Source organism: Macrobrachium rosenbergii, chromosome 23 (assembly GCF_040412425.1).
Source record: "Macrobrachium rosenbergii isolate ZJJX-2024 chromosome 23, ASM4041242v1, whole genome shotgun sequence".
Classification (NCBI taxonomy): domain Eukaryota; kingdom Metazoa; phylum Arthropoda; class Malacostraca; order Decapoda; family Palaemonidae; genus Macrobrachium; species Macrobrachium rosenbergii.
Genome location: NC_089763.1, coordinates 31,617,960 through 31,645,861, shown reverse-complemented (window position 1 = coordinate 31,645,861; position 27,902 = coordinate 31,617,960). Strand labels below are relative to the sequence as shown.

Here is a 27,902-nt window from a genome sequence, read left to right as displayed (position 1 = left end):
GAACTATAATTGCTTTTAAAAGCCTTTTCATTTGAAAATAATGCATAATCAAAATAACTATATTCTGTTTATGTCTACACTACCTTAGGAACAAGAATTTTTAATCTAAGTTTGGTCTGTGACAAAGCAAAACTGAATTCATTAATCCAAATCAGCATAAAAGGACTCCCTCAAATACATGGCATGCTGGCATATTTACCCTAACCTTCTGAATTTTGCACACATTTTTAATGCTCTTACATTTTTTAACAGTACTGTGAAGTGAACAAAAGATATTCACACTGTCTAAAATATATTTTACATGGTACTACATGAAAAAATACTAAAAAAAGACCATGAAGGTAAGTATCATACACTACTTTTTACAGCACTTGAGTAGCAACGACTCTGACCTGCAATGCCCACTGACAGTGAAATTCAAACCAATCTCATTTTCATTCCTGCTTACAAATTGGAATCTGCACTAACTATGGAGTAGGTTGTCTGTCAATTAAATGGAATTCAAGCCAAGCTGTCATTCACACACAATTTTTGCAACCATCCCCAAACTATGCAGTCACAAAGGTAGTAGGATGTGTATGGCAAAACATTAAAAATTTTTAATGAATTAGACTGCTCTATTCATCAACAGTACACACACACACACACACACACACACACACACACACACACACACACACACACACACACACACACACACACACACACACACACACACACACACTTTAAAATAACGTTGGTAGAAAGCAAATCTTTTGTAGACAAGATTTCCTACTCATTCTTTCATGACTAAGCTGCAGTTTTCAACCACACAACAAAAATGGAATTGTTGCTACCACATTTCACTGGAGGGTTTCACCTGACTAGCAAATAAGTAATCACCAACAATTAATACAAATTCATGTCGGGAGGTCTACAATTTGTAACAGACACCTTGTACAAAATCAACATATAAAGCTGAAAATCATTTTAAGCCCTAGTCATTAAGTACTAAACTTTCATAAGCACACTATTTTGACAGATATAGCTCACCATATGATCATCATCATGTTAAATTAGCATACAGTCTAGTTTGCATAATGCACAAAAATTGCTGCTTATGTTGTGATTTACAGTAAATAGCAACATTCAGCCACGAATCTGAGTTCCACATTTCTAAAACAATAAAATAAAAATTTTGAGATAAAAACTCTACAGCTACATTGAAGCATTTAGTGTCACTGTCAACAAAATAAGCCATTAGTGAAATCCCTAATACCATTCTATGTGCCTAAAATTTTGTGAAATTCTTTTCATAAAACCTCTAATACTACTTTAAATACCTAAAGTTTTATGAAATTCTTTCCAAGTTCCTCCAAACTTATATTCTTCAAATACTTCTTCAAACAAAGGCTTACAGTTAACAACAGCGTTCAGTTTTGCGCAAAGGAGAAAAACTCCCGACATTTTCCTGTGCAGAGAATATGACTCCTCAGGAGGCGCGCACATACGATGAGACAGCATCACAGGCACAAGATGCTGGATCCTATGTGTGGTGTCTTGCGACCCAAAGGGGAATGGCTCATCATCCTGGAAAGCTTCTCCTAATATCATAATTGCATCTATGTGTGCATCCACCATGACCTGTTGAGGAAGATATTAAAAAAGTCATCATTGCAATAACCTATTTGTTATAAACATTAAGAATAACACACAATGTGACAAAAGTTAACATATGATGGTTAATGGTTACCAACTGTGATACAGGTATGCAAGTTATGAGAAAAATGTCTAAAATTTTGTTCTATATGAGACACAACTGAAAGTATTACTATGCAGATGACTGAAATCTATGAAAAAACTTAAATTTAATAAAAATTTTAGTTTGTTTCATCCCCAGACATACAAAATCCTCACCAATGATTAAAACACTATACTACAGATAATAATTTTGTGTGTTGACATACTTGTTGCAAGTTAAACTAAAAGAACTTGTGGCAAGTCACCATGATGCAAACATTCATAGATTTGGCGATACAAAATATTTTGATAATTTGAAAATCGCTAAAAATTATATTAATATGAAAAGCAAACTATCAGAGCTAACTGTCCAATCTTTAGTGTATTTGCTCCCCCAAATGCAAAATGAAATGGATGATGGTTTTAACAGATTTAAAAGGAATCAGTAAGTGATGTAATCAGGATAATGATATTGAACCTTACAAGTTAGTGGTGGTTGAGATTTTTTTTTTTTCTTTAACTAAAACTTAGGAATTGTGCTCAATTCAGGCATTAGAGCTATGACATTTTTAACAAGCACTGATAAAATTTATCAACTAATGCTGCCAGAAAACTTGGTATAATTTATATGGCCTCTTAATACTGTTTACTAAAGCTAGACTATTGTTTACCTTTTAGGATGCCTGCAACTTTCCAGGATTTTTATCTCTCACACCTAAAGCAATTTCAATTTAGTCCATTATCAGGGGATATATTAAGCCATTTTTCACATATTCAAAAGTTTTTTGCCTTGACCTTAAGCACATACCTATTTGATATTAGGGCTAGACACTCATTTTCCAACCTGTACCATAGCTCTTCTCTATTATCCTTGCAAATCTAAGGAACAACAATAGTTCTGTGGTGATTAACTATTTTTAAAACTAACTTCTTGGAACAAGATTCTAACAACAAAAACCCAGAATTATGCAATACACAATTTTGCAGAAGAAAATGGAAGAACTGAGACCAGTCATGAAAACACCATTTTAAAAATGTAAAATGTCACTCTTACTTCATTATGTAAATATATAGCACTGGCACTTAGAATTGTGTAAAAGAGACCAAACTAGTGAATATTAGGGAGTATAATAAATATTAAAAGTACGTATATACCTCAATTTCAGCAATGAGGTTTTCCCATTCCATGAAAAGTATCCTACATAAAACTTTACATGTAAGTAATAAGAGATAACCTACCTTGGCTTCATGTCCAGTGAGGAAGCCAAGTTCCTGAGAATACTGCAAAATCTTCCCTCTGTCTTTTGAAGCAGCTCCATGGATGATGTGTATATATTTATCGACAAAACTTTTGTCATATGAGCGACAAGCTCCAAAGTCCAACAGCGCAAGCTACAAAATATTCAAAATATTTATATAATACTGTAATGCATTATTTCCATAAATATAAACTCTAGCATTTCCAATACAAACTTATTTGTCATGATACACTGTAGTTCATAACTGCACATGCCTGGAGTGAGTTAAGTGACAGCAGGCTTTTAATCAACTGACTAATTCTACCTTAGCAAGAAATTAGAATTCCTTACCTGTTCAGTATCAGCGTTGTAGAAAAAGTTGGACCAATTTGGATCAGTTTGCATGAAACCAAACCTAAAGAGTTCCAAAAGACACAACCGAATTATTTTCTCACCAATGTAATTTCTTGTGTCTTGGTCCATGTCTATACACTTATCAACAGGAACACCTTCAATCAATTCTGATGTGAATATCTGAAAGAACAGGAGCAAAAGTCAAACTTAATTCCATATTGCATAAAAATCCAAAGGGTCAAATTTAATAAAGCAGAGCATCAAGTACTGCTGAATAAAAGTGGAACACATTGGGCTGGTTGCAAGAGATTATTCTTGCACTATATTCAGTGTAGTTTATCTCTAGTCTCTATGGGTAATCAGTATTCTTATACTGTATACCAAATGCATAAAATCCTGAAACCCCCAAAACACTGCTACTGTGATTGACATAGCAACTTCCCAGATGTTTCTTAAACTTATATTTTTTGGGGCCATGTGTGAACACCATTACAAAGAAAACTAACAAACATCAGCAAAATATAGTGTAATCCTACCTGTGCTGTGCAAAGTTCAGGTACAATTTCTGGAACATAAAACTCTGGATATGGCCTGATTAACTGTCTGTATTCCTCAGTGCACGATGCCTCTCTTTTATAGTCGCACTCCCAACCTAATTCTCTCTTAGCGACCTCAATCACTGAATCCACATACAACCCTGAAAATACATTTGCATCCTGAGCTCTCTTTTTATATCTACACCACCATGCTTTGGTTTTTAAAACACAGTATCTTTCTCAGTGACAAGTGGTCAATGAAATTATTTACCAAAAATCACTCATAAACTAACAAAAAACATCTTGTTTATAATGGTGCATGAGATGTAATTTGAACTTTAAAAAATCATCCCAAATTTTAGCCTTTAAAAAAAATAATCCCAGAACCCTACAAACCAAACTTAGTCCTGCATAGCATTACCATTGCCTCTAACCTGGGCAGCCCTTACTGTCAGATGTAGTCATAAATGAACATAAAAAGTCAGATTATAAATTTTTTTACTTTTGTCAAAGCTGCTCGTCAGATGTACGTGATTATAATTACAAAATAGCCAGTGACTTGCCACAATGTTGGCTACTAGTTCGAGTCTCGTTCTGAACACGACAGATTTTCACAAGCAACGGATCTAACTGTCACTTTGAGCTATGGATGGGGAGGTGGGGGAAAAGTCAACCTCCAGAGTCATCTGGTCTTACCTGAACTGAGATAAGGGCTTGGGTACTGATAATTTGTGTGTATGTTTGGTCTCTAAGACACTGAGTGACTGTAATACCTTTTCCTTGCCTTTGCTACTCATCAGCAACTTTTCAATCTTTAAACCAAGAGCTACGAAGAAAAGTGATACATAGAATGGATGGTTATAAGCAACATATTCAGCTGACCATAAAATTATTAATGAATAACAAAACCTGACAAATGAAGACCTGATTCAAACTGCCAAGCAAAAATTTGGGGGAAACTTTGCAAAATTGTATTAACTTTACCAAAGACATGCAAATTATGAGAGTTGTTGGTTTCTACTGAAGAACCCATGGTGTGCAAGTCCAAATGACCTCTCTTAGATCCTTTTTTTTTTTTTGGTCTACAAGACAAGAAAGCACAAGTCTGGGGGACATCTAGACTTTGAGTGAGGGTTCATATGACTGCTGTTTGTTATCAAACATAAAACAACATTAGCAAATTGAAGGAATACAATCAAACTACTAACCTTCAGGAATAATATTTGCAACTTTCAGAGTTGAAATAAGGTTGTTTATATCACTTTCAATCCCTGCTGCAACTCCTGGATATTGAATTTTCATAGCAGCTGACCGACCATCATGAAGCTTCACCAAATGTACCTGGCCAATTGATGCTGCAGCAAAAGGCTTGTCATCAAAGTATGCAACTTTTGATTTCCATTCATCTCCCAGCTCCTCACGAATGGCTTTCTATTAAATTGAAAAGAATTACCATTTAGACAGAAGAACAGCTTTCACAAGCTAGCACCATAATAATCATTCAAGACTTCTTGCAAACATCACAAACACATAAATTCAACTTTATAAGTGCATCCTCAACTTACAGCGCCACCAACTTACAGCAATTTGATCTTAAAACACTTTTTCAGTGCCATTAACAGTGTTTTACAGCGCCGTGATGTTGCATCAAGTTATGGCACCGTAAGCGCTGTTGATGGTGCTAACTGCAGTAGGCATCAAGATAATGGCGCTTACAGTGCTGTAACTTGATGCAACAGCACCATTAGCACCATAGTTATATGCGCCGCAAGCGCCAATAACGGAGAAAAATCGACTTACGGCAGAAATCAACTTATGACATGGCACTGGAACAGATCCCCAACCGTAAGTCGAGGACGCACTGTAATACCTACCTCCAGTTGCCAAGCAGGCATAAAGTCAGCAGACTGTCGCACTCGTTCAAAAATCTTTTGTACTTGAGGATTGATTAATGCACTGTCTTGGATACTCAACATTTGCCCAAGTTTCAAAGCAGCTCCTAAAAATATACATGAATGATATCAATTTCCTCAAAACAACCAGTATCAGACAACAAATACAAATGTTAAAAATCAATGAAGTAAGAATAATTTTAAGGAAAAATCTTTCGATAAGTGCTGTAACTCATGTTCTTCAAGTACTGTAACTCATGTTCTTCCTTTAAATTAAAATGTACACTTACCTCTCACTTTGCACAGAGTGTCCACTATTCTCTTAGCATTTGCTTCAGTCAAAAACGGTGATGCATCTAGAAGGGACCCAGAGCCTTTGCCCTGATTCACTCCCAATGTCCTACGTGTCATTTCAGCAATTGTTCCAGCTCCGAGTCCTGCTGCTAAACCCCCAAAAGTTAACATACGTCCAAAGCGGGAGTGAGGTACTTTGCGTGCTTGTGCATTTTCAGCCAGCTGGAAAATGTACAGTTGATAAAATGCCTGCATCCCCCAAAGAAACTACTGCAAAAGTATATGTGTCAGCACTGAATCACATCTTACATATTTGAAGGTAATCAGTATCATTAACACAAATAGTATAGATCATTTCAGGTCTAAACATTTTAAAGGTTAAGCATACAGTAGTATAGTATATACCTCAGCTACACTGGACTTTTAGTGTTGCACAGTAGCTTGGGAAGTAAACATCAATTGTCTGAACAATTCCTTTTCCATAAAACAGTTTTAATTTTTTTTAAGTTTTGCATACAAATATCTTCTGTCTACTAAAAACACACACTAGCACCATCTGAAAGTCTGAACTTGGTTATAAAATGATAGACAAAGCATACCATAGAGAAAGCACAAATGTATTAGCTGATATATTGGACACAGTTGAAATCCATTCATTCCCCTGATCTGGCAAATATTTCCAAACCTCATAAGTTTTCATTCATCAGTTTTTCTAGGCAACAGTCCCTACAGAGAACTGCAATACTGTATACCAAAATTTACCAAATAGACAAAATCTACCCAATTTACAAAACATACCTAATGGACAAAACTGATCCAACACTATATGTAAAATGGTAACATCTTGTCCACTGGGTACATTTACTTTAAACTGGTGGATGTCTCTGGAAAGAGTTGCTAGCCTATGTACTTCAGTGCAAAATAGCTAATGAGCTTATGTAGGAAGCAATGACATGTTGGAGATAATGTTAGAGCACAAAAATTAAATATTTGAAATATAATACATATCACACACTGTATTCAGTGTTGTACCTGTTGCATCAAAAATACTGTATCCCCACCCAAAACACCAAAGCCAGTACAGTATGTATCAGGAATTCAGCAAACATACAGTGATTAGAGAGCTAGCTTGGCTGAGTGGATGCTACTCCCTTTCCAAGACACCCAGTGTTCATGTCATCCATAAAGATTTTGCTCTGATCAATACTCTTTGTGTGATCTTATGCATTCATATACCTATCATAAGCCAATATCATACTAGAAAAGGAGACAGCCATAATAAAAGTTTTAAAAAATGTGGTGATAATAATCTTGCCGTGCCACAAAATCAACACAACTAAAAATCAAAATAAAATCAAAATAATGAATTTAGCTACGATTCTTATACTCCATTCTGTAACAGCTGAATATATAACCACAAGCTATGACCCTTTCATTATAGTTCATAAAAAATAACGTTAAAAGTTGGAGACCAAATGCATTGCGTGAACACAAAACCTACAATATAGAAGTCTTCATAATAATATTTCATGAAAGAACTAAAACTAGCACCAAAACTCTGCAAATCACTCAGCACCTCTGCAATGGAGGCCTTAACTTTAATAGAATGGTAACCCTTCAATGACAAAAGCCAGAAGTATTAACAGATTTTTACTGGACAAAACCATATACCTGTAAATTTCCACAGGATATTTGCCAATCAGTGGTCACCCAATCAGCTCCACAGTGCAAGACTTGAAAATGTTATCTTTAGTGTTGTTTCCTAATTCAATATGAAAGTAAAACTACACGTAAAACAATGCTTTGTGTACAAACATCAGTGATTTGTCAGGCTTCTTGAAGAATAAAATGTATACATAAAAGAACTTACAGTTGATTTTGGCTTATCCTTGGCTAGTGGCTTCCTTCCCAGAAGCTTCGGCTTTGGTTTAGCTGCAGGAACTGACTTTTTCTCAGGCTCAGCAGGAGTTGATTTAGGGGATGTCTTAGTAGGTGGAGGGGTTACAGAATCTGTTGCAGCAGTGGTGGTGGGAGTAGTAGTAGTAGTAGTAGAGGTACTAGCAGGAGGTGTAGGGGTAGTGGCTGAAATACTTAGAGCTGCAGCTGCACTGGCAGCAGCAGCCACAGAGGCACTTGCAACCTCTGCAACACCAGGAACTATCTTTTCTTCATTACCAGGGATATTTATTTCATGGTCTACTTTTGTTTTCTCTGTATCTGCAGTAGAAACTGATGTAAGGTTTGCTGAAGCAATGCTTGCCGAGTCAAATTTTGCCTCGGTATCAGAAGCAACACATTCTGATTCCTTTGACTCAGATTTAACTTTCTCTGCGCTAACCTTCATTTCAGGGTCCCCTACTGTTTGGGTAATGGAATCTGACAATGAAGATGTAACAACAGCATCAGCTGGTGAAGAAATTTGTTCTGATGCTGTTTCAGTAACAGATGCAGTGTCTAATGCCTGTACAGGTGAAGTATCAGACAAACCAACTTCAGGACTTTTGACAACCACTGTTTCTTCAGGAATGGCACCTGTAACTGCTTGTGAATCTGAAGCAATACCTGCATCTACCTGTGATAAATTTTCAGGTTTTTCTACAGCAGATATACTTTCTACTTGTGATTCTGGCACTTGCACTGAAGCTAAATCATGTACTGACTCAGTAACTGGAACGGAATCACAAATTTCTGCAGATGCCTGACTATGTGAAGTATCAGGCTCACTGACTTCAGCACTACCAGGTTTCACAGTTTCAGAGAACATAATTTCTGGGGCTGATGACAATGTACTTTCAGCAGTTTCTTTCGCAGATATACTTTCCAAAGGAGACTCTGGCATTTGTGCTGAAGCTAATTTATGTTCTGATTCTGTTACTGAAACATGATCAGGACTTTCTTCTTCTGTTTTTGTGCCCACAGAAACTGGTGCCTCTTCAGGTGCTGTGGTATGTGACACAGATTTTGAGGTATCATGATCACGAGCTTCATCTTCTTTCAACTCATCTGCTTGGGAAGTAGATTCTTTCTCTAAGTACTTGGCTGAAGCAATAACACCACCTGCAACTGCAGCTGCAGCACCTACTCCAGAGATACTTGCTGTTGCTGCTACTGTTGCTGCACCCGAAGCACCAACTGCTGCTAGCCCTGCCCCAGTAAGAAGAGGTGACGCTTCAACAACATTTAAAGGAGTTTTTGGGCCGGGGAAATCAGTGTGTGAGTTTGGTGGTTCAACTTTAGCATCAACATATTGTACTTGCATCGGTCTTTCTATCTGGACCTCGACATCAAAGTCCTGGACAGTTTTCTCTGACATGCTATTATCAACAGATTTGGCAAACTGCTTAATGGCATTATCTAACTCTAAAGCTATATTTTCTTTTTCACTAATTGTATTTATGATGTTTTCCTTTGTACCTTTGTGAACATTTTCTACACTTGAGCTTGATAGTGGCTGATCAGCTATTTCTTGGCTACTGCCTGATTCTACATGATTTGGGTTTTTTTCAGCCTCGCTAAATATTCTCAAATCATGGCCAAAGGAAGCATTTTGTATTTCAGCTAATTTTTCACTGACTGCTTGCAGATGCTCTGGTGTGATTTCCCGTTCTTCAAACCGTAAACTTTCAATTAACTGATCAAACTGCTCAATTCTCTTATCAGCCTCACCTTCAACCTCAGCATCTAAATGTTTCGATTCTGTTACACTATTTGTTGGTACTGTAAGATTTTCTTGACTGCTCAATGCTTCCTGCATCATGACATCTTCAATACTTAACTCTTGAATATTTTCTTTTTCACTAACAGCATTTGTAATGACTTCCTCTGAACCTTTGTGAACAGCTTCTGCATTTGTGCTTGGTGGCGACAGATCGGCTTCTCCTTGGGCACTGCCTGATTCTCCAAGAGTTGATTCTCTTTCAGCCTCGCTAAATATTCTCAAATCATGGCCAAAGGAAACATTTTGTATTTCAGCTAATTTTTCACTAACTGCTTGCAGATGCTCTGGTGTGATTTCCCGTTCTTCAAACTGTAAACCTTCAATAAGCTGATCAAACTGTTCAATTCTCTTATTAGCCTCGTTTTCAATCTCTGCATCTAAATGTCTTGATTCTGTCACATTATTTGTTGGTACTGTAAGATTTTCATGACAGCTCATCGCCTCCTGCATCATAACATCTTCGATACTTAACTCTTCAATATTAGATCCTTCATCTACAACTTCTGGAGTTAATGCATTACTTGATGCCAATTCAACCGAGTCAACTCTTCCTGCGCCATCATCCACTATCTCGTCAACGAGTTCTGTACTTCCTACATCCTTGAATGATCCCACATTATTGTATCCAAAAGCAGCCCCTTCCATTTCTTGAATCTTATTTTGCAGTGCCTGCACATGCTCTTCTGTAATTTCACTTTCTCTGTACTGTGAAGCGTCAAGAAGTGGCTCAAAGCCTTCAAGTCTTGTGGATACTGTGCTTTTCACCTGTCCAATATTAGTAGCAGCTGCATCCGTAATCTCCCCAATCCCAGCAAGAATTTCTACACCTGGCTCACCTCCAGGTGAAACTGCATGGTCTTCATGACCACTCATAGCTTCATGCAACATTATATCTTCAATGCTTAGTTCTTGGATATTGGGGTCATATAAAGGATCATAAACTTCTTGTGCACCTTCAGAGAAATCTGGAAACATAGAATCCCATTGATATCAGTACTGAGCAGTTAAATTTACTTGATATCATCACTTAAATGTTGCACAACAAACATTTTACTCTGTCTAAATAGTTAACATTTATTCACCAAGATCATGAGTAACTTTACAACATCTCCACGTAAGTAATTTCTCTTTTGATAGGTCATTACGATAGGAAATTTCTGAATCATTAAATTTTTCAAGACATTCCCAACACTATAAACTCAAAAATTATGGAGTTAAAAGTTTTAGAAATTAGTCTCATTAATTCTAAAAAATTTTAAAAGCAAACAATAATTTAACATTTTATTTAACATAACCTCACAAAGCTGGACAGTAACAAGATTATTTCCATACAGTCATGAGAAAGGGAGGTGATATGGAAGTGGCAGGACACCAACAACAGGGACAGAGATGAAAATTTGATGCAAATGAGGATTCATGCAGAAAATGCACAAGATATGAAAGAGACTGAGGATAAATCATCAGGTGCCTAACCACATCAAAGTACCCAATGAAAAACCAATGAATGATGGTACTGATGATGACAACAGACATAACCTTAAAAAAGTTACAAAATTTAAACAAACAGAAATGATAAAATGATAGTATTACAAAAATGAAGTAATGACCGACAACAGAGTTTGTAAAATAAAACCTTACTTGTTTGAGAAATAGGTAGCGTCTGTGTTCTGTACGCTTTGATACCCTCTGCCACAAGAGATATACGGGACAAAGTCTCAGTTGTGGTTTTCGATACATTTGCCTGAAATCAAATGTCAGTCATAAATAACATAAATAAAATGAAAAGCGTTAAAATTTTTCTGATGATTCTTTATAATTCAATATACATTACCCAAATGGTGCCATCAAATAACTACCATACAGGTTAATGCAATGATTCCCACAGCAAAAAGATGGTCTTAGTATTTAATGGCCATTATTTTTTGTCACTGTCATCTCAGACCTGATAGTGGCCACCCAGAGGAGTAGCAAAAGGCCTGTTAATCTCACTGGGTAGGACCCAGTGCCTCTTCACTAAGAAATCATGGCCACACAGCTTTTGGGTATCTCAGACTACTCCCTGACTACACCAAACCTTTTTCATTTGTCTGTCATTGACTGGACAAGGATCTGTATTATTTGGTTACCCCTGCAAAAATTTTTGCTCCTCTGAAACAATATTTTTAGATGCCTTCCACACAGATTTTTTTCTCATTCACCACCTGTTCAAAGAAAGATGGACCTAACACTGGTACAGTTATGACGTGCTGAAACCCAACAAATCCAATTACTAAGTCAGTTACAATGTCCGTTTTTGGCAATTTTAATCTCATAATATTATCACCATTTTGACCTGTTTTATTGTTTGCTTTTTATAACTGTAATACAATAAAGTACATGACCTATTTTATTGCTTTGCTTTTTAAGACTGCACCACAATAAAGTACAAGTATTTTGATTTAAAATGACACTCAAATGAATATCATAACATGAATAGTACCATAAAAATCTGCAAAGTAAGATATCATTTGTCAGAGCCCCAACTGTTACTCAGAGTATGGTTGTGCAAAAGAAGCCTCACTGAAAACTGTGTTTACTTTAAAAGGATATGCTAATCTCAATGTTGTCAAAGTTGATCTAAAGTTTCCTAAGAAAGACCTTTGCTTGTGATAATCTTACTGACTTTGCTATATCACAAAAAATCACTGTCAAAACCTTTTATACTCATACAGAATCTTTTAAACTGGTTAATTACTGTTAATTTTTCAAAATTAAAATAAATAAACAAAAACTTCACTCTTGTGTAGTATGGTATTTACAACATTTTCAGATCTTGTTAAGATTTGAGCAAAATTAACTAAGGAATAAATATTTGGGATATCTATAGATCCAATATGTATATTTTAATGATGAAATACACTAACAACACACACGTACCTGTAACATTTGGGGATCTTGCAAGGCTTTTGTGATAGTCTCCTGAAGACTGCTAGCCCCTTTTGCAACCATTGGTCGAAGCGATGAAGTGGCCCATGCCTTGCTTACTTCCTCTGTCCGGATTTCCGCAGCAGCTGACCCAATCCGTGATAGCCCTCGAAAAAACCCAAAGAGGTCGTTGCTCCAAGGCGGTCGAGCCATTTTTCTGTACCAAAAGGAAATGTATTGTTACCTAATAAATAAGAATAGAGTACAGACTTTAGGCCAAAGGCCAGGAGCTGGGACCTATGAGGTCATTCAATGCTGAAGGGTTGAAAGGCTGAAAAACCTCGCATTAAACAACTGTTAGAGAGGGTGGAAAGCCAGATGGAAGAAAGAGACTAAGAACAGAGGTTAAAGAAATGAAAGACATAAGAATGCTGCACCCCTACAGGGATTATTAAATAAATAAGAACGAGATAAACATCATTGCCTCCAAAACTGTGTAATGTCAAGGCTCCTCTGTGAAATTCCACCACTCACCTCATCTTTCCTGTGCTTATGTCTTCATAAATTTCCCCTCAATTCCAGCCTCCCATCTCACAGATCTCACCCAAGAATGGAATAGAAACTCATCATAAAACAAATGAAAAATATTTCTTCTTGTTCTTCAAGATTTCTGAGAGAGAGAAAAAAAAAAAAAGACAATGAAAAAGAGAACCATTATGAGAGAGAGAGAGAGAGTTAAGTGAATGCTTCTTTTTACCAGACCACTGTCCACTGGACTTTCTCCTTTGCATTTACAAAGACATCTTATGTAAGAACCAATTGGTTACACTTAATTCAACAGGACCTACATTATGCTTACTCAACAATCCAAACCACATTTTAATAATTAAATGAATTTTATAGATTTGAAATAAATTTTGTAACTGTTCACCATTAGGCTATCATATAAATATCAGACACATCACATGCATCCATCACAAGACAGTACAGATCTTTACTTTGCCCAAAAAAGAAGAGAATCATATAACTGAATGTTCTTTCATTTATGTCAAAGATTTGGATTTTTTGCATTTACACAAGACACCACCTTACACCTTTGTCACTTTTTGTCAAACATTCTCAAATTAGGCTTCACTTATTTTTCAGTTGTGCCATGTTTTACACACACAATTGTTCTTATAATAATCATATTTCTTATAGCTCAATGTTTTGTAATTGAATTATATAAATTATAAATATCAGACACATCACATGGATCCATCACAAGATGAAAAAGAATCATATAACTGAAGGTGAGAAAAATTTAGGAAGAATTTTTTATAATGTAGCCATTGCAATTTTCGGTCCTTCTCCATTCTACCTGTAATGAACAACAGAACTGAGGCTGAATATAGGATTTGGCCAAAGAGACCTAGGACCTAACAGGTCATTCAGCGCTGAAACGGAAATGGTAAAAGGTTTGAAAGGGTAACAGGAAGAAAACGGCATCCTGCACAAATCAATTGTTAGGAGAGGGTGGAGATCAATCTGCTGCCCATCATATTTTCATAATACAGTAATTGTTTATAATAATAATTATTTTTACTGCCAATTTGGTGCTGAATATATAAATTTGGTATTTATGCATTCACTCACAATTTCCCGGTAATTAATCCTCACCATAATTTTATGTAATAAACAAAATATGGTTAACGCTCATTTTCAGTGACTAGCAGTAATGTCTTTTTTTCTACACAGTGCAATTTGACCAGCATTCCAGTTTGTCAACATCAGGGCAAGCAGAATAGAGGATAATGGCTACTGAGTCCTGATAACATCCGCATCACAGATGGTGCTGTCAGCATGCTCACAAATTTAGTTTGTGCAAGGATTTCTGACAAATGTGCCCCTTTACTGCAATAAAAGGCCTGACCAAAGGCATGGTCACAGGGGATGAAGGAATGCCCACTTACGAGGTCAGTGAGTTCCACCCTTGTAAGTAGATTTTTTTAATTTGTTGCAACATTAAGAAAACGTTGAAGATATTTTTATTTTGTTCAACACAATTATCTGCAAAAATTCACAGGTGCTTAATGCTGTCTTCTCCTTCTTCCTCTCTTACTATTTGTAGCCAACGAAGCATGCAGGTACCGACTTCGTTTGGACCCGTTTTTGCAACCGTTTCATCCTACAGGAACATGTGGTCCTTGTGTTTAGTAATGTCAAACACACAAGTTTAACAGCCACAGCTTAGTCGCATAATATGCCCTATGAACAGGCATCTTTGGGTACAGTTGCTGTTGCTCGAGATCAATGGCAATGCAATGAACATCTGGGCCATGGGGTTCTTTAAGAAGCTGTAGTCCTTTCTTTGCTTCTTCCTTATGATTCCTCATCTCTTCAATTACCTCGACAACTTTATCCATGTCACCTGCTGCCTGTGCTGAGTCCTTTATTTTTAACAGTACACATTTACTGAAACCTCCTCAGATATTGGTGGGGCAAATTCAATATAAAATTTTGTGAAGATTGTCTGAAACATTGGTTCCATTACCGACTGTTCATTATTATTCTGGTACATCCACTCCTGTCCAAATAAACAGACCCAACATAAGGCAAATACTGCCTCAAAGGAGCCTTTGCCCGAGTGATTACTAATGGCTGGAGACCACAGGCAATAACTTTATATAATCATGTGCATACTTATGCTGTACAACTTGTCCCTTTAATTTATTAGCAGGCCCAAGCTCGCCACTTTTATCGGTTTCCACAATCCCAGTTTCTGCCTCAGCTTTTTTCCATTTATTTAAAATCCATGACAATTTGCATTCTTTAATGCCATGGATGTTCATAAAACCTATCCAACACACTTCATAAACAACACCAGAGTGTGTTACACTGTACACAATTTTTGCTGGCTTGTTACTTATTTCTTTCTTTGTGGACTTCCTCTTATGGGGCCTTAGAGAGAAACATGAATTTAAATAATTATTTTGTCTATCTTAATCCCCGATGCTCCAATATGATTCAAAAATGTCTTTGGTTTTTTCCATTCCCAATTTTTCAAAACACCTGTCTTTACAGGATTGCCCATTTCCTGGCTGGTACCAATTTCTTTGTTTTTATAGTTATATATTCTTGGCCTAAGCTCTCTTTTTCTTCTCAACATTAATAGCCCACGATTCTACATTGTTCTCTTTTTCGACTTATTTCTGAAACAGTAGGTGATAGAGATTCACTTCACCCACTAGTACCATGAGGTGAAGGACCTTTCAAAATAACAGGATCATAAAAAATGACGCACACCTATATAATGTCTTAAGTCTTGTCGATTTATGCAGCTTATAAAATTTGGATTACAGGCCTATCTTATATTCAGCCATTTTATTGTGGTTTTTGTTATGGCTATTCTTGTTTTTGTTGCTGCTGTTATGGTGCTTGTAGTGTCTTCGAAAAATTTTTTCATAGGGTTAACACTGCAGTATAAACATAGACCTATTCATAAATTACTATTGTAAAGAATTATCTGCCTACTATTGTTAATTGAAATTTAGTCATTTGTTTTAATTAAAAGTAATCGAGATCTTTATTGAACATAGTCAGTCTAATGTTCGCTAGAAACAAAGAGAGTCCTAACAAAGTGAGTGAGAGAGGGAGAAAAAAAATTACTGACTCGTGTATACTTTTGTCCAACAGGGTAACCTACAAGAATGTTCCCAAAATCAAATGATTTATGGGCTACTCACAGACTGGTTTGGATCATCTTACACATAACTTTTTAACATTTAATTTTTTTTCTTATTTCGCTATTTATTTTATGATGCCTTCCTACCATAGCCTTAATTTTCATTTATGCTACTACTATATTACTCACCACAGTAATATAATTTCAAATCCCTTTTGTGGATAATATATTTTCAATATAATTCATTGAGAACAGTTCGATATTTGTGTAAGGCTGAGACAGCCCATGATTGGGGTGTGTGCGCTATCGGCTAAGACAGCCCATGATTGATGTGTGGCCTATGGCCTGTTCACATATGTATAGTATATAATATATGAGTTTGATATGCAATTTAAAGCTCTATTTCAAACAGATGCCTCAACAACTATTTTAAATATGGAACTGATGTGTAGGCCTATGCCTTGTCATTGCCTCAAAACATAAGTTTGATGTGTAGGCCTATGGCCTGTCATTGCCTAAAAATATGAGTGTTTGATGTGTAGGCCTAATCTCACAATGCTATTAACATTTGAATGCTGGATGGCTTATGTAGGCCAACAAGAATTAAAACAAAAGCAAGATGCTTGTGTATATAGGATGTGCATGATAAAAAAAAGATGCACAGACAGAATGATCCAAGATCCTCATAATGATATCATATAACATAAAATATCTTTCTATCAGAGATATCAATTGCAGACCTCCCCGTCATCATTCATGCACGGAGCTATGTGACGTCATTCCCATTTCGAGAGCTAGCCAATCACTGGCGTGCAGTGGGCGGGGCTTAGCTGCAGAGAGAGATGGATTTTGCTTTACCAACATTAACTCTACCACTTTCTGCCATTGCTTTCAAGAATTTGAAATGAAAAATAAAAGAATTGCGAGCGTAAAACACAAAAATAACAGTGCGTGCTGGTTTGCGTCCAAACCGTGTGTATAGGCGCTAAGAACCATACGGTAGAGTTGGAATTTTACCCTTGTGTTCGAGGCAGAAATAACTAGAGTTGGCAAACATTTGAAACGTGGACGCCACATGCAAATATAAGTGTATAACGACGTTCTTATGCAATTAAACGATTTTTGGCTGTGTTGCATTTTGACATTGTCTTTATTCAGGCCTCATATCATGACTGGGTCCGTCTCATTCTCTACATTTTCCTGAACTCCGTGGTTTTACAAAACATCTTTAAACACCTGTCCTCCCACCCCCATTTTTCTGATCTATAATGATAAACAAGGCTATGACCAATATATAGGCCCATGCATACAATGCACTTTACAAAGTCCTTTCAAGTAGAGTGCCAAAGCTTCGTTTGTTTGTTTTTACTGTATAATGCAAATTCCTAAGAGAGAGAGAGAGAGTACGACTTTAAAAATCGTTAACACTTTATCACTGTATGCTCAGGTATGCAAAAATTCATTGTTATTACGTGTTGCATTACATCCTATTTTACTTCATTAATACTATGATTATGTTAAAACAAATGAGTCTGATAGTTAAACCCACTTGTGTATCATTAATTAACTAAACCAGCTGTTATTTCTAAAAACACTTTCTCATTTATCACCTTAAAGTACTGGAGCATTTCCTCCAAAATGGCGGATTACCTAACGATGAAATTCCGATTGCGTAGTGATAATCGTACGTTTATCACAAAGATACTAACTCCAGAAATGACTTTTTTCGTGCAATTCGAATTAGTTCGCATCTCCGATTAGATGACAATAAAAAAAGATTAATTTGAAACGACTCTTGGAAAGGCAAACCACCTTAAGTGATCGAGGCGCAATTCTATAAGTTTCGCTGAATATTCCCCAAGTTATTTACGACAACTGGAACATTCTGTGGCACGGTAAAGTTCCCTAACTGTTGTGGATGTTTATTGTTATGGATGCCAACGAGAGAGAGAGAGAGAGAGAGAGAGAGAGAGAGAGAGAGAGAGAGAGAGAGAGAGAGAGAGAGAGAGAGAGAGAGAGAGAGAGCAATTTCAAGTCTTGGGAATGTTCTGTAAAAGTTACAAGGAAAGATTGCGATTTTCTATTTAGCCGACCTTTTTTATGGCCACGCCGGGCTGCATAAACAAGTCATCCGCGATTGAAACCAGCATTATTGTTTAGCAAATGAAGATTTCATGGTAACGACAACGGAATGTTCTTAGCACGACCGAAAACCCAGTCAAGCCTTAGGCAAGGGAAGCTGTACCAAGCGGGGACAGCACCAAACGTAAAGAACGCTTCCAGCTTAGACGATATTCTTCCTGGTCCATATTACAGCACCCAATTTTCAACTCAGTCTTTCCCTGTACTCCGTGCAGCTGATATCTACCTACTTTCTACATTTCGAACAGGCAGGGATAGGAGGCGATCGAGGACTAAAATAAAAAAAAAAAAGACGTGAATAGGTGACTTGACCAAAGAGAAGCCATACTTCATTTAAGACTAATACACAGAATGCTCTTTTCCTGTAGCGACCTATTGAAGCGCTATTTCAAGCCATTTCCAAAATTATTTACTTCAGATTAGGATCGCGTTAGACTGTGGAACGGACGAAAAGATGCTTCAGAAATGACAATTCATTATAAACTGTGAACGGAAATGTTGAATTCCTTGTAATTTAATTGAGGAGAAGTTAAAAGTTATACATATCGTTAGCTGTATTTCAGAAACGCCACATAACCATTTCATTCAAATGTCTAATAAATCTCGCGAGTACATCAGCTTAGAGATTTACGGAATACTATGACAAAATCAATGAAAAGAAACAAAAACTGTATAAAAAAAACTATCGGAAGTTAACTTCTTGGTTTCATTCAGTGATTATTTTCTGTGAGCCTAAATACATAATTCCTGGCATTCTACAGGGTAGTGTTCTAAGACCTTATTGATTTTAATCTTCACCAATGACATAAATGTTGGCCTTGTAAATGGGATATAATACAATATTGTTAAAGCAGTTCCTGCTGCATTTGTTTGCCTCCCGAAGTTACTGTTAACCTTAAAGGAGGTCTGAAATATATTACTAGATGTGTAGCCAGTAGGGTGTGGCTGAATTGTGGAATGCTTACGAACCTTCCTTCATTGCACCATTTACAAATAAAATCACAAATCTGGTGTATCCACAGGGATGATGAAATGAATACATTATTCATATTTTTTTTCTAACACCAATAATCACTTTTGTCTGGATGCCAGTAGCATCTAGGAACCTTTAAAGTGTTTGCATCTTTTGAGTTAGAACCTGTTTCTGCTCTTGCTTTCCACAGTGATCATCCTTATTCTGCTGTGTACCAGAGATCTCTCAAGATATATTTGGTAAAATTGTGAGTCTTCCTGACAGTATTATGACAGATGAATCCAGCAAGTTTGAGAAAGTTCTGTATAGTTATCCATGTATTTTTGTCTGCTATCAGACTTTTCAATGGATTCGCTTTTCCTGATTGCTTTGTTCAAATAAGGGCATTCTATTCGGTTGAATTTTTTAATTAACAAATATTAGTTTGTTCCACACGAACAAGTGCACAATTATGAAGCACAATTAAAACTTAAGTTAGAGGCATCAACTTCATTTGGCTACAATTTTTTGGGAAACTTTTAAAATTCCAAACTTCTGTTTTCTCCTAAACAATTAAGAACATCAAAAATCAAAATAGAATTGAATAGCTTAAATGTAACTAAATTACTATGAGTATATTTTGTATTCCTTGCTATAGAAAATAATACATACATAATATTAAGAGGGAAGTAGAATGCAGCTTTTGTTTTTCAATCTTGGCATTACCTAAAGATTTAACAAAAGTCTGTCTGTAGCATAAAGATATACAGTGCAAATGTACTCTAAAAAATTCAATGTAGTCAATTAATAAGAGTAATAAATGACAGCTAAAGAAAAAATACAAATACTAATCACAAAACCACTTTTAAAATCTAGTCCAACCAATGCAAGCCATCTAGTATCATTGATAAGGAAAGGTGTACTTATGAAAACAGCAACAAAATTTTTCCAAATTTTGAAGATCATAACATAGTTTCTTAACTGTTCATATTTAGGTGTCTCTTCCTTATATAGCAGCAATACTAGAAGTGTACTGTATTGGATTCAAACTACTACAACAATGGATAATCTTTCATATAAAGTGAAACAGGTACAAACATGCTTTCAACTAATAAAAAAATAATACAGACCAATTTCAATGAAAATTTCAAATGGATACTGGTTGTGAAAAGCAAACACAGAGTCTTCAAAGAAACTGGAAAGCTGTGTGGACTGACAATGGGCTTCACATTTATAATCTTTCAAGCAGCGCTAATCTTGCAAGGATACTCCACAACTCCTCCTGTCCTCGCACGATCATGTTACAAAGAATCACAAGATCCAACTAAGTTCCCTGTAAACACGTGTTGTCAAACGTATAACTACTCAAAGAAAGATTTCTTCAGATGCAGTACCAAGCTCCGTGAAATGGAACACATCACAAGGTAAATGAAAGTGTGCTAGAAAGAAGTAAGTTAGCTTTACGCTTCTTTAAAACAATGGATTTACCCAGTTGGAATACAGTTAAGTGGTTCTAGACAACAACCCTTTAATAGCTTAACAAATACAAATTAATATTACTTATTAGCTCATACTGAATGCTGTACTTAACACACTGTAATACAATAAAACAAAACAAACTTCTTTCATTTGTTGCTATAGGCCATAAAATACTCAGATTCATTTATCTTTCATCAATCAAATCCCCTACAGAGATTTTCCAGGGAAGGAATTCTCTCCTGCTAATGCTATGGAGGCAAACAATACTACCAATCAAATTCTGGAAGGCACCAGTGGTTCAGATTTACAAAACAGAATTATGTGGGTAATCATAGGAGACTCCAGGGTGCGGCAAATCTTCAGTGCACTTGTTTCTCTACTAGGTGGGCCCAGGTTAAAATACAAGAAACCATCAACACTGGTAAGTTTACCTCCTGCATGTCTCAGATGACAGAATCAATAGTGTTGTATCGATCAAAAATATCTTAAGTTCTTACATCTAAGTTGAGCCTTACAAAAATTCCAAATCATGATCAGAAATGTATAAAAACTGCACAACCTTGATATTCACAAGAGTAATGATAAAAATGGCAACTTACGAAATGACAACATTGTAATAAAACATCACCCTAAGATTTAACATAGCAGCAGAACAAATTTCTAAAACATGATAAAAAAATTTTAACATACCAAATAAAGAGTATAAAAAATAATTGCATTTCAGGGGAAATGGAGGAGCTCTCATGAATTAACTGAAACTCTACGTATTGGCAAACTACATGAAGACATTGAAGTGAGTGATATAGACCATTTTGTGAGCCTCAAATTCTACTGGGACCCTACATTGCAGAGACTACCAAAATTGCTGGAGTACTGGAAATCAAATGAAAGTGACAGACCTTCTGTTTTATTAATAGGTAAGTTCATCATACCATATTCTACTTCAGTACTTATTATGCAGTACCCTAGTCACACCTTTTGAAACTTTGTCACTAAGTAAAAGTTTGCATCTTGATAATCTGTTATTATCAAACTGAAAGTTAATATAAGTCCTCATTTCTGAAAACTTCAAGGGCCAAAGTCCTCCGTCAAAAATACACTGTTAAATACTTTCAGATCATTATCATTTCATTCATCTACATTATTTGCATCATCATCTAAGTTCCAAAATCAAAAGTATGTCCACCTTTTGTTATTATAGCTGTCATGTTATCGTTGAAATGCATTGTGTGAATGAAGGCTTTTCCAAATTTGGTGGCATCACAAACTGTTCAACAGGTAGAGCTACATTTTCAAGGATACAGTATAAGAAATCTCATTCCTGTTCTTCCCAGCCACATTATATCAATTCACCTACTAAGAGACAGTCTGATCATCTAATCCTTAGGTTAATGATTACTGTCATGCAACCCTATAAACTGAATCAAAATGTAACTCAAAATCCTCAAATCCTCCAATATTTCCAGGCAGGGCATTCCAGTACAGGAAGAGAATCAACTCCTGATGGAGAATATAAATTTATACGACAAAAGGCCCGAAGTCAAAAGATAAAATATGTAAAAGAGGCAAAGTACTGTGTATGCAATACTGTATATAAATTAAGGTTGAAAATAAAGAAATACTGGAATGATGGAGGCAGTGTTTTGTAAATCTTCTGAATGAAAAAATGGACATGAACAGAAGGATATTGTCATAGCAGATGAACCTATAGAGATAAGAATAGCTAAAGAGGTTAAAATGGCCCTTGGGATGATGAATAAGAAATAAGAACCAAGACTGTCCAGAATATTATGAAACTTGAGGAAATCAGCAAAACTGGTTATTTATGAGCTTACCACCATACAGTACCATATATGAAAACCTGCTATGTCTACATGAGTGAAAAAGTTTGGTGCTTTCTTGATGTTTTCAAACAATATTTTTTTTAGCAATAATCCCATTTTGCAATAACACAGCCTACTGGTCTTTTATTATTCCTGATGTGCAAAATTCACTCTCTGGTATAATAAATTAATCACTTTACATATTATCTTCCCCTCATGAATTTTATCTGTTCAGAAATGACTCCTTTTTCTAGTGGTATATGTACAAAAAAATCAACGATATTAGCTTATCTCAACAAAATAAAATAGCTAATGAATCAAAGTTCATTTCTTATGGTGAACTGAAATTTTACATTCTTCTTTGAAGGGAGTGGACTGCACTGGATGAAACAATCAACTCACATATACCAAACAAGTGGACTACAATCTGCAGCTGAAAGTTTCCAGAAGCACATGGAAAAATTATATCCACAAATAATAAACATAGCAGATTCTACGGACACCATCATTCAATTACTCGACCCTATACAGGTAAACATATTGATCACACCAAAGTAAACAATTAGTTCGGTACTAAAATACTTTTATTCACATGCTGTCCATTGAAATTTCAATAATGCAAAACAAATTAAGTTAAAGTCAGTGTTTGATTAAATAATTTAAGATAAAGGATCCAGAATTTCACGATATATACAAATGTAAAAAGAATTAAATTTTATTTTAATTTTTCTCAATGCACGTACTCTTATCTAGCATAGTCTTTAAGAAACTGGTTTGTTCCACATGACTAATAATAATAATAATAATAATAATAATAATAATAATAATAATGACTTCATTGTTTGCCCTTTTTATGAAAAATAAGGTCCTTTTATCTTTTGCAGGAAACAGATATATTCCCTAAGTACAAAGGAATCTATTCAAATGAAAACATTGAACTCTACAACCACATCATCACGTCAACCTTCACTAAGTCTAATGTGGTAATCTGGGATAGCAACATACCAATTGCAGACCATTACTTTCACCAGTGTAGAATAACAAATCAACAATCCTATGATAAGCTCTGGGACTGTGGAAATCCCCTTCATCCAGGATTTATTGCAGTCGAGAAAAATCTTAATATGCTACTAAATGGTATTTGTAATAAACTTTTAAGAATAGATGAATTATACTGCTGAAGTTCAACAAAATAAGAATTTTTTCATTTCTTTCTGTGTATAGAAAACACTGCCTTCTAAGGGCCTGTCTTCTATGTACTGAAATAATAGGCCCTATTAAAGAAATGGCACCAGTATGTGCAACATACAATTACTCTTGATGTACGCACAGAAGTAAGAGCTGACTATGATGCACAAATAATACTCAAAGACCTGACAAAAGAACCTAATTTAATGCCACATAACAGGTATAATCTCAGGTAACCCCTTACATTATATGTGAAGCTAAATAATTCACAATGTTGTGATGAAATTGCTGTAAATTAAAAACCCACAATTATATCAATAAATTGCATTATAATGTCAAAGTTAAAAGTTGAAAACAAAGACTTTCAAACACCTGAACAGTATTTCTCCTCAGTGTTTACGTTAAAAATTTTTATTTTTTATACCAATACAATTTATTGATATAGCTGTGGATTTATTACTTATTATAAATAATGTAAAGACCAGTCTTGTACAAATAATTATCTAAATTATCAGATATCAAATCAATTAGATGGAATGACTGCAGCGACCAAAACAAATTAATATCTATAAAGATTACAGACCCTCATGTTCACTGAGCAAATTACAATTAAGTGCAGTTCTGTAATGTTTTTCATTCCAACAGAGGTCTTAGTCATGGTCCCTTTGATGCAGACATATTACTCTTGTTCCCAGGATATTTGGCCAACTTGAATTTTTATTTATTAATGTGATTTGAAATCTTCCAATATTCATTTCAGTAAGATTCTAGCTTAAAGATACTGGAACCCCTATGTCCTACAACTATGGGGAATCATTGTTGGAAAGTGGGGTTTTCGGGTGAGAGAAAATACAAGAGTGAAATACAAGGACGTATTCTACCATCCCCATAATACTTCTGCAAGTTATGATTCTCACTACAGCAAGGATTATTGAATATTTTTAAAAAGACTATGCACTAAATAATTAAGGACCTGGAAACCTAGGTTATATTAAGAAGGGGGGGGGGCACCACGGGAAGTTCAGGAGAGGTAAATCCTTCCCCCTCTCCCCTCTCCCTAGTTCCTCATTGGAGGGGTGGGTATAGTTCTCAGCTAGCACGCTGCTGGCCCAGCATTTGATTCCCCGACCGGCCAATGAAGAATTAGAGGAATTTATTTCTAATGACAGAAATTCATTACTCGTCATAATGTGGTTCGGATTCCACAATAAGCTGTAGGTCCCATTGCTACGTAACCAAATGGTTCTTAGCCATGTAAAATAAATCTAATCCTTTGGGCCAGCCCTAGGAGAGCTGTTAATCAGCTCAGTGGTCTGGTTAAACTAAGGTATACTTCTCTCCCCTCGACCAGGTAAGAACCTAGTGTCCTTCGTTAGATTAGGTAATGTGTAGTTGAGTTAATTTACAATGCCCTAGGTTAGGTAAGGTGAGAGATCCAATGAGGGACAAAGCCTCCCATCCAAGTAAGGACCATTTTAATTTACAGAGCCTAGATTAGGTAAGGTAGAAATGCTCAAAGCACACATTAAAACATAGGGAGATAATATTTTCACTTCCAGACGGCAATTATGATTTTCCAGATCACGTTACAGAAGGTATGGGGGTAATTCTAAGCCGTAGTTCCGTGGTGAGCTCGACTATGGCAATTGACGCTTTCCTATGTTATTTTACTTGCTTTACAAGAATTTAAAGTAATATTTTGTCAGCTGGCTGTAACTAAACTGTAATTGACCTTATAAGACTACACTACTGAAAAGGTAGATCTAAGCCGGCATTCCAGGACAAGCCCCACCTTCCTCCATAGCTAATATGGCAAAACTGTAACCAGTAAACACCCCTAAAAATATCAACCTAACATACCCTGGGGGTGTTTAATGATTACAATTTTGCCGTATTAGCTATGGAGAGGGGCGCACCGCGGAATGCCGGCTTAGATCTACCCCGTTGGTAGTGTAGTCTTCAAAGGCCAATTACAGTTTAGTTACAGCCGGCCGACAAAATATTTCTTTAAATTCTTGTTAAGCAAGTAAAGTAACATAAGAAAACGTCAATTACCATAGCTGAGCTCACCACGGAACTACGGCTTAAAATTACCGGTATGGGTATGATGCATCCCTGTAATTGGCCTTATGAATTTGGACACAAACCATGTACTTTCTGTCTATTTTCTTGTAGTTAAATATTTCAGACCTTTCCTCTAGAAATCCCAGTTTCCCATAGAGTCTCCCATGAATGTAAGATATTACAAGGAGCTGGGAAATCAAAAGTAGGCCTGACAGTACTTACATTTGCACATACAGTAATGATCAGAAATGCATATACCAATAAAAAGTGAGAAAAATACACAGTCAACATCACTAGAACGAAATTACGGCACATGGCATTATCCAAAGGCTCATCCTACTAGCCTACATTAGATTCAAGAATAATCTATGGGATTAGGCTAAGCCTGGGCCTCATAGGCTATATGTAATAAAAAAAAAAGTTAATTTAACCCTACCCTTAGATATGATGCCCCTAAAGAACAACCAAGCAAGGACAAAATCTCAAAACTGCCCAACCCAAAACAGCCAAAACCTCGACTATTTCACACCAAGTAGCTGGCGGTCAGACTGGTCAGGCTGCCTTTTCGCCTGATTATTTCCCCAGTTTAGATTACATTAGAGTAAGAAAAACTACATCTAACCTACTTTAAAGAAGATGTTCCCTTCGAGCAGGCCTGATTTTCCCTTACTTGCCAAAGATCTACGTCGGAAGTCCGGTACCTACAGGCCTAACGATCAGCTGTAAGGTCACTTACATAATCAGCTGATCGAGACACTTAACACTTAAAATGGGTGACCGGCCTGCCGTCACTTCATAATCAACCTTTATTAATAAATACTAAACCATTACAGATCTTTTGGTAGCTACTTACCTTGTGGAGGATTCTGATATGTTCCTTACGGCTCCTGACAAAAAAATTATTAACCTCGTCGTGTGCTTTTGTATTCAGGGGGTCTGTGAGGTAATTCCAATAGATGAAGTGAGCCATGAGTTTGTTTATGTTCAGGATGCAATTGGATTTCTTAAAAGTGGTTTTATATCCTAATATGATCAGTCCAATGCTATATCAAATGCAATCTGGTGCCATAGAGTATTTTCTTCGTGTTACTTATTTACTCTTTGCTTATTGAATAAGCAAATGATAAATTCATTGTACAGTATAATGATGGATGACAATGGAGGTCCTTTACAACTTTAGGATTTTGGTGCCATAAAGTATTTTCTTCTTGTTACTTATTTACCCTTTGGTTACTAAATAAGCAAATGATAAATTTATTGCATAATAATGTATGACAATGGAGGTACTTTACAACTTTAGTATTGTGGTGTCATAAAGTATTTTCTTCATGTTGCTTATTTACCCTTTTGTTGTTGAATAAGCAAATGATAAATTTATTGCATAATGAAAGTCCTTTACAAATTTAGGACTGATTAACCAACAAATATGATATTGAAAATACTTATGAAGTTTGATATTTGTTTTGCAAGACGTGGAAAGAATGGAAAAACGTTCGTATGTAACAATTTTATGAAGAAAGGAAAGAGTAATTATTCTGCAGAAAAGAACGAAAGAGGAAAAAGTTGAACTGAATTAAGGAATGAAAAACCTTTGCATACATTGTCGGGTGTGCTTTCGAGTTACAAATATTTTTGTGAATATATGGCCAAGTCTTCCTTGTTTTCAATTTTTGTGGTTTGTCTTGTTTTAGCATCTTGGGAGAATAAAACGCATAGTTTGCTCTTGGATTACAGTAAAAGACATTCACACTTGCGTGTTTTCTAGATTTGTTATAATTCTTCAGATTGTATCAACAGGATTGGGCAAGCTTCTGAATGTACTCAGCAACAGAAATGTTTATAGCTAATGAAATTACCTCATGTTGGTCACTTGCAGTTGGATAAGGAATATGATCACTGAAGAGAGAAATTAAACACAATGACGCAAAGTAGTCA

General features: G+C 35.9%; 2 protein-coding genes across 3 annotated transcripts; one reads left to right on the top strand and one right to left on the bottom strand.

Moving 5' to 3' along the window:
- Positions 1 to 867: 867 nt before the first annotated feature.
- Positions 868 to 26,933, bottom strand: Coq8 (ubiquinone biosynthesis protein COQ8, mitochondrial). 2 transcript variants are annotated; one of them, XM_067125526.1, is made up of 11 exons: positions 26,821 to 26,933; positions 12,668 to 12,872; positions 11,390 to 11,492; positions 7,904 to 10,716; positions 6,030 to 6,255; positions 5,722 to 5,846; positions 5,056 to 5,278; positions 3,848 to 4,008; positions 3,309 to 3,491; positions 2,959 to 3,111; positions 868 to 1,623 (listed from the first exon to the last, which is right to left on the bottom strand). In XM_067125526.1, the coding sequence occupies exons 2-11, from the start codon at positions 12,866 to 12,868 to the stop codon at positions 1,315 to 1,317; spliced, it is 4,497 nt and encodes a 1,498-aa protein (XP_066981627.1). In that variant the 5' UTR covers positions 12,869 to 12,872; positions 26,821 to 26,933; the 3' UTR covers positions 868 to 1,314. The 2 variants fall into 2 exon arrangements, with proteins under 2 accessions (XP_066981627.1, XP_066981628.1); XM_067125527.1 differs by lacking the exon at positions 26,821 to 26,933 and adding an exon at positions 26,594 to 26,727.
- Positions 20,381 to 24,448, top strand: LOC136851440 (uncharacterized). The gene is made up of 5 exons (XM_067125525.1): positions 20,381 to 20,837; positions 21,106 to 21,313; positions 21,617 to 21,809; positions 23,083 to 23,246; positions 23,600 to 24,448. The coding sequence occupies exons 1-5, from the start codon at positions 20,512 to 20,514 to the stop codon at positions 23,894 to 23,896; spliced, it is 1,188 nt and encodes a 395-aa protein (XP_066981626.1). The 5' UTR covers positions 20,381 to 20,511; the 3' UTR covers positions 23,897 to 24,448.
- Positions 26,934 to 27,902: the final 969 nt, after the last annotated feature.

Excerpts from the sequence above, each read along its gene's own strand:
- Coq8 (XM_067125526.1), bottom strand. The coding sequence starts at position 12,868 with ATGGCTCGACCGCCTTGGAGCAACGACCTCTTTGGGTTTTTTCGAGGG. Across the intron at positions 4,009-5,055 it reads TGCAAATATTATTCCTGAAG|GGTTGTATGTGGATTCAGTG; the intron begins GTTAGTAGTTTG and ends ATGTATTTTCAG. Across the intron at positions 3,492-3,847 it reads CTGAACTTTGCACAGCACAG|ATATTCACATCAGAATTGAT; the intron begins GTAGGATTACAC and ends CTGTTCTTTCAG.
- LOC136851440 (XM_067125525.1), top strand. The coding sequence starts at position 20,512 with ATGCTTTCAACTAATAAAAAAATAATACAGACCAATTTCAATGAAAAT. Across the intron at positions 21,314-21,616 it reads ACAAGAAACCATCAACACTG|GGGAAATGGAGGAGCTCTCA; the intron begins GTAAGTTTACCT and ends ATTGCATTTCAG. Across the intron at positions 23,247-23,599 it reads AATTACTCGACCCTATACAG|GAAACAGATATATTCCCTAA; the intron begins GTAAACATATTG and ends TATCTTTTGCAG.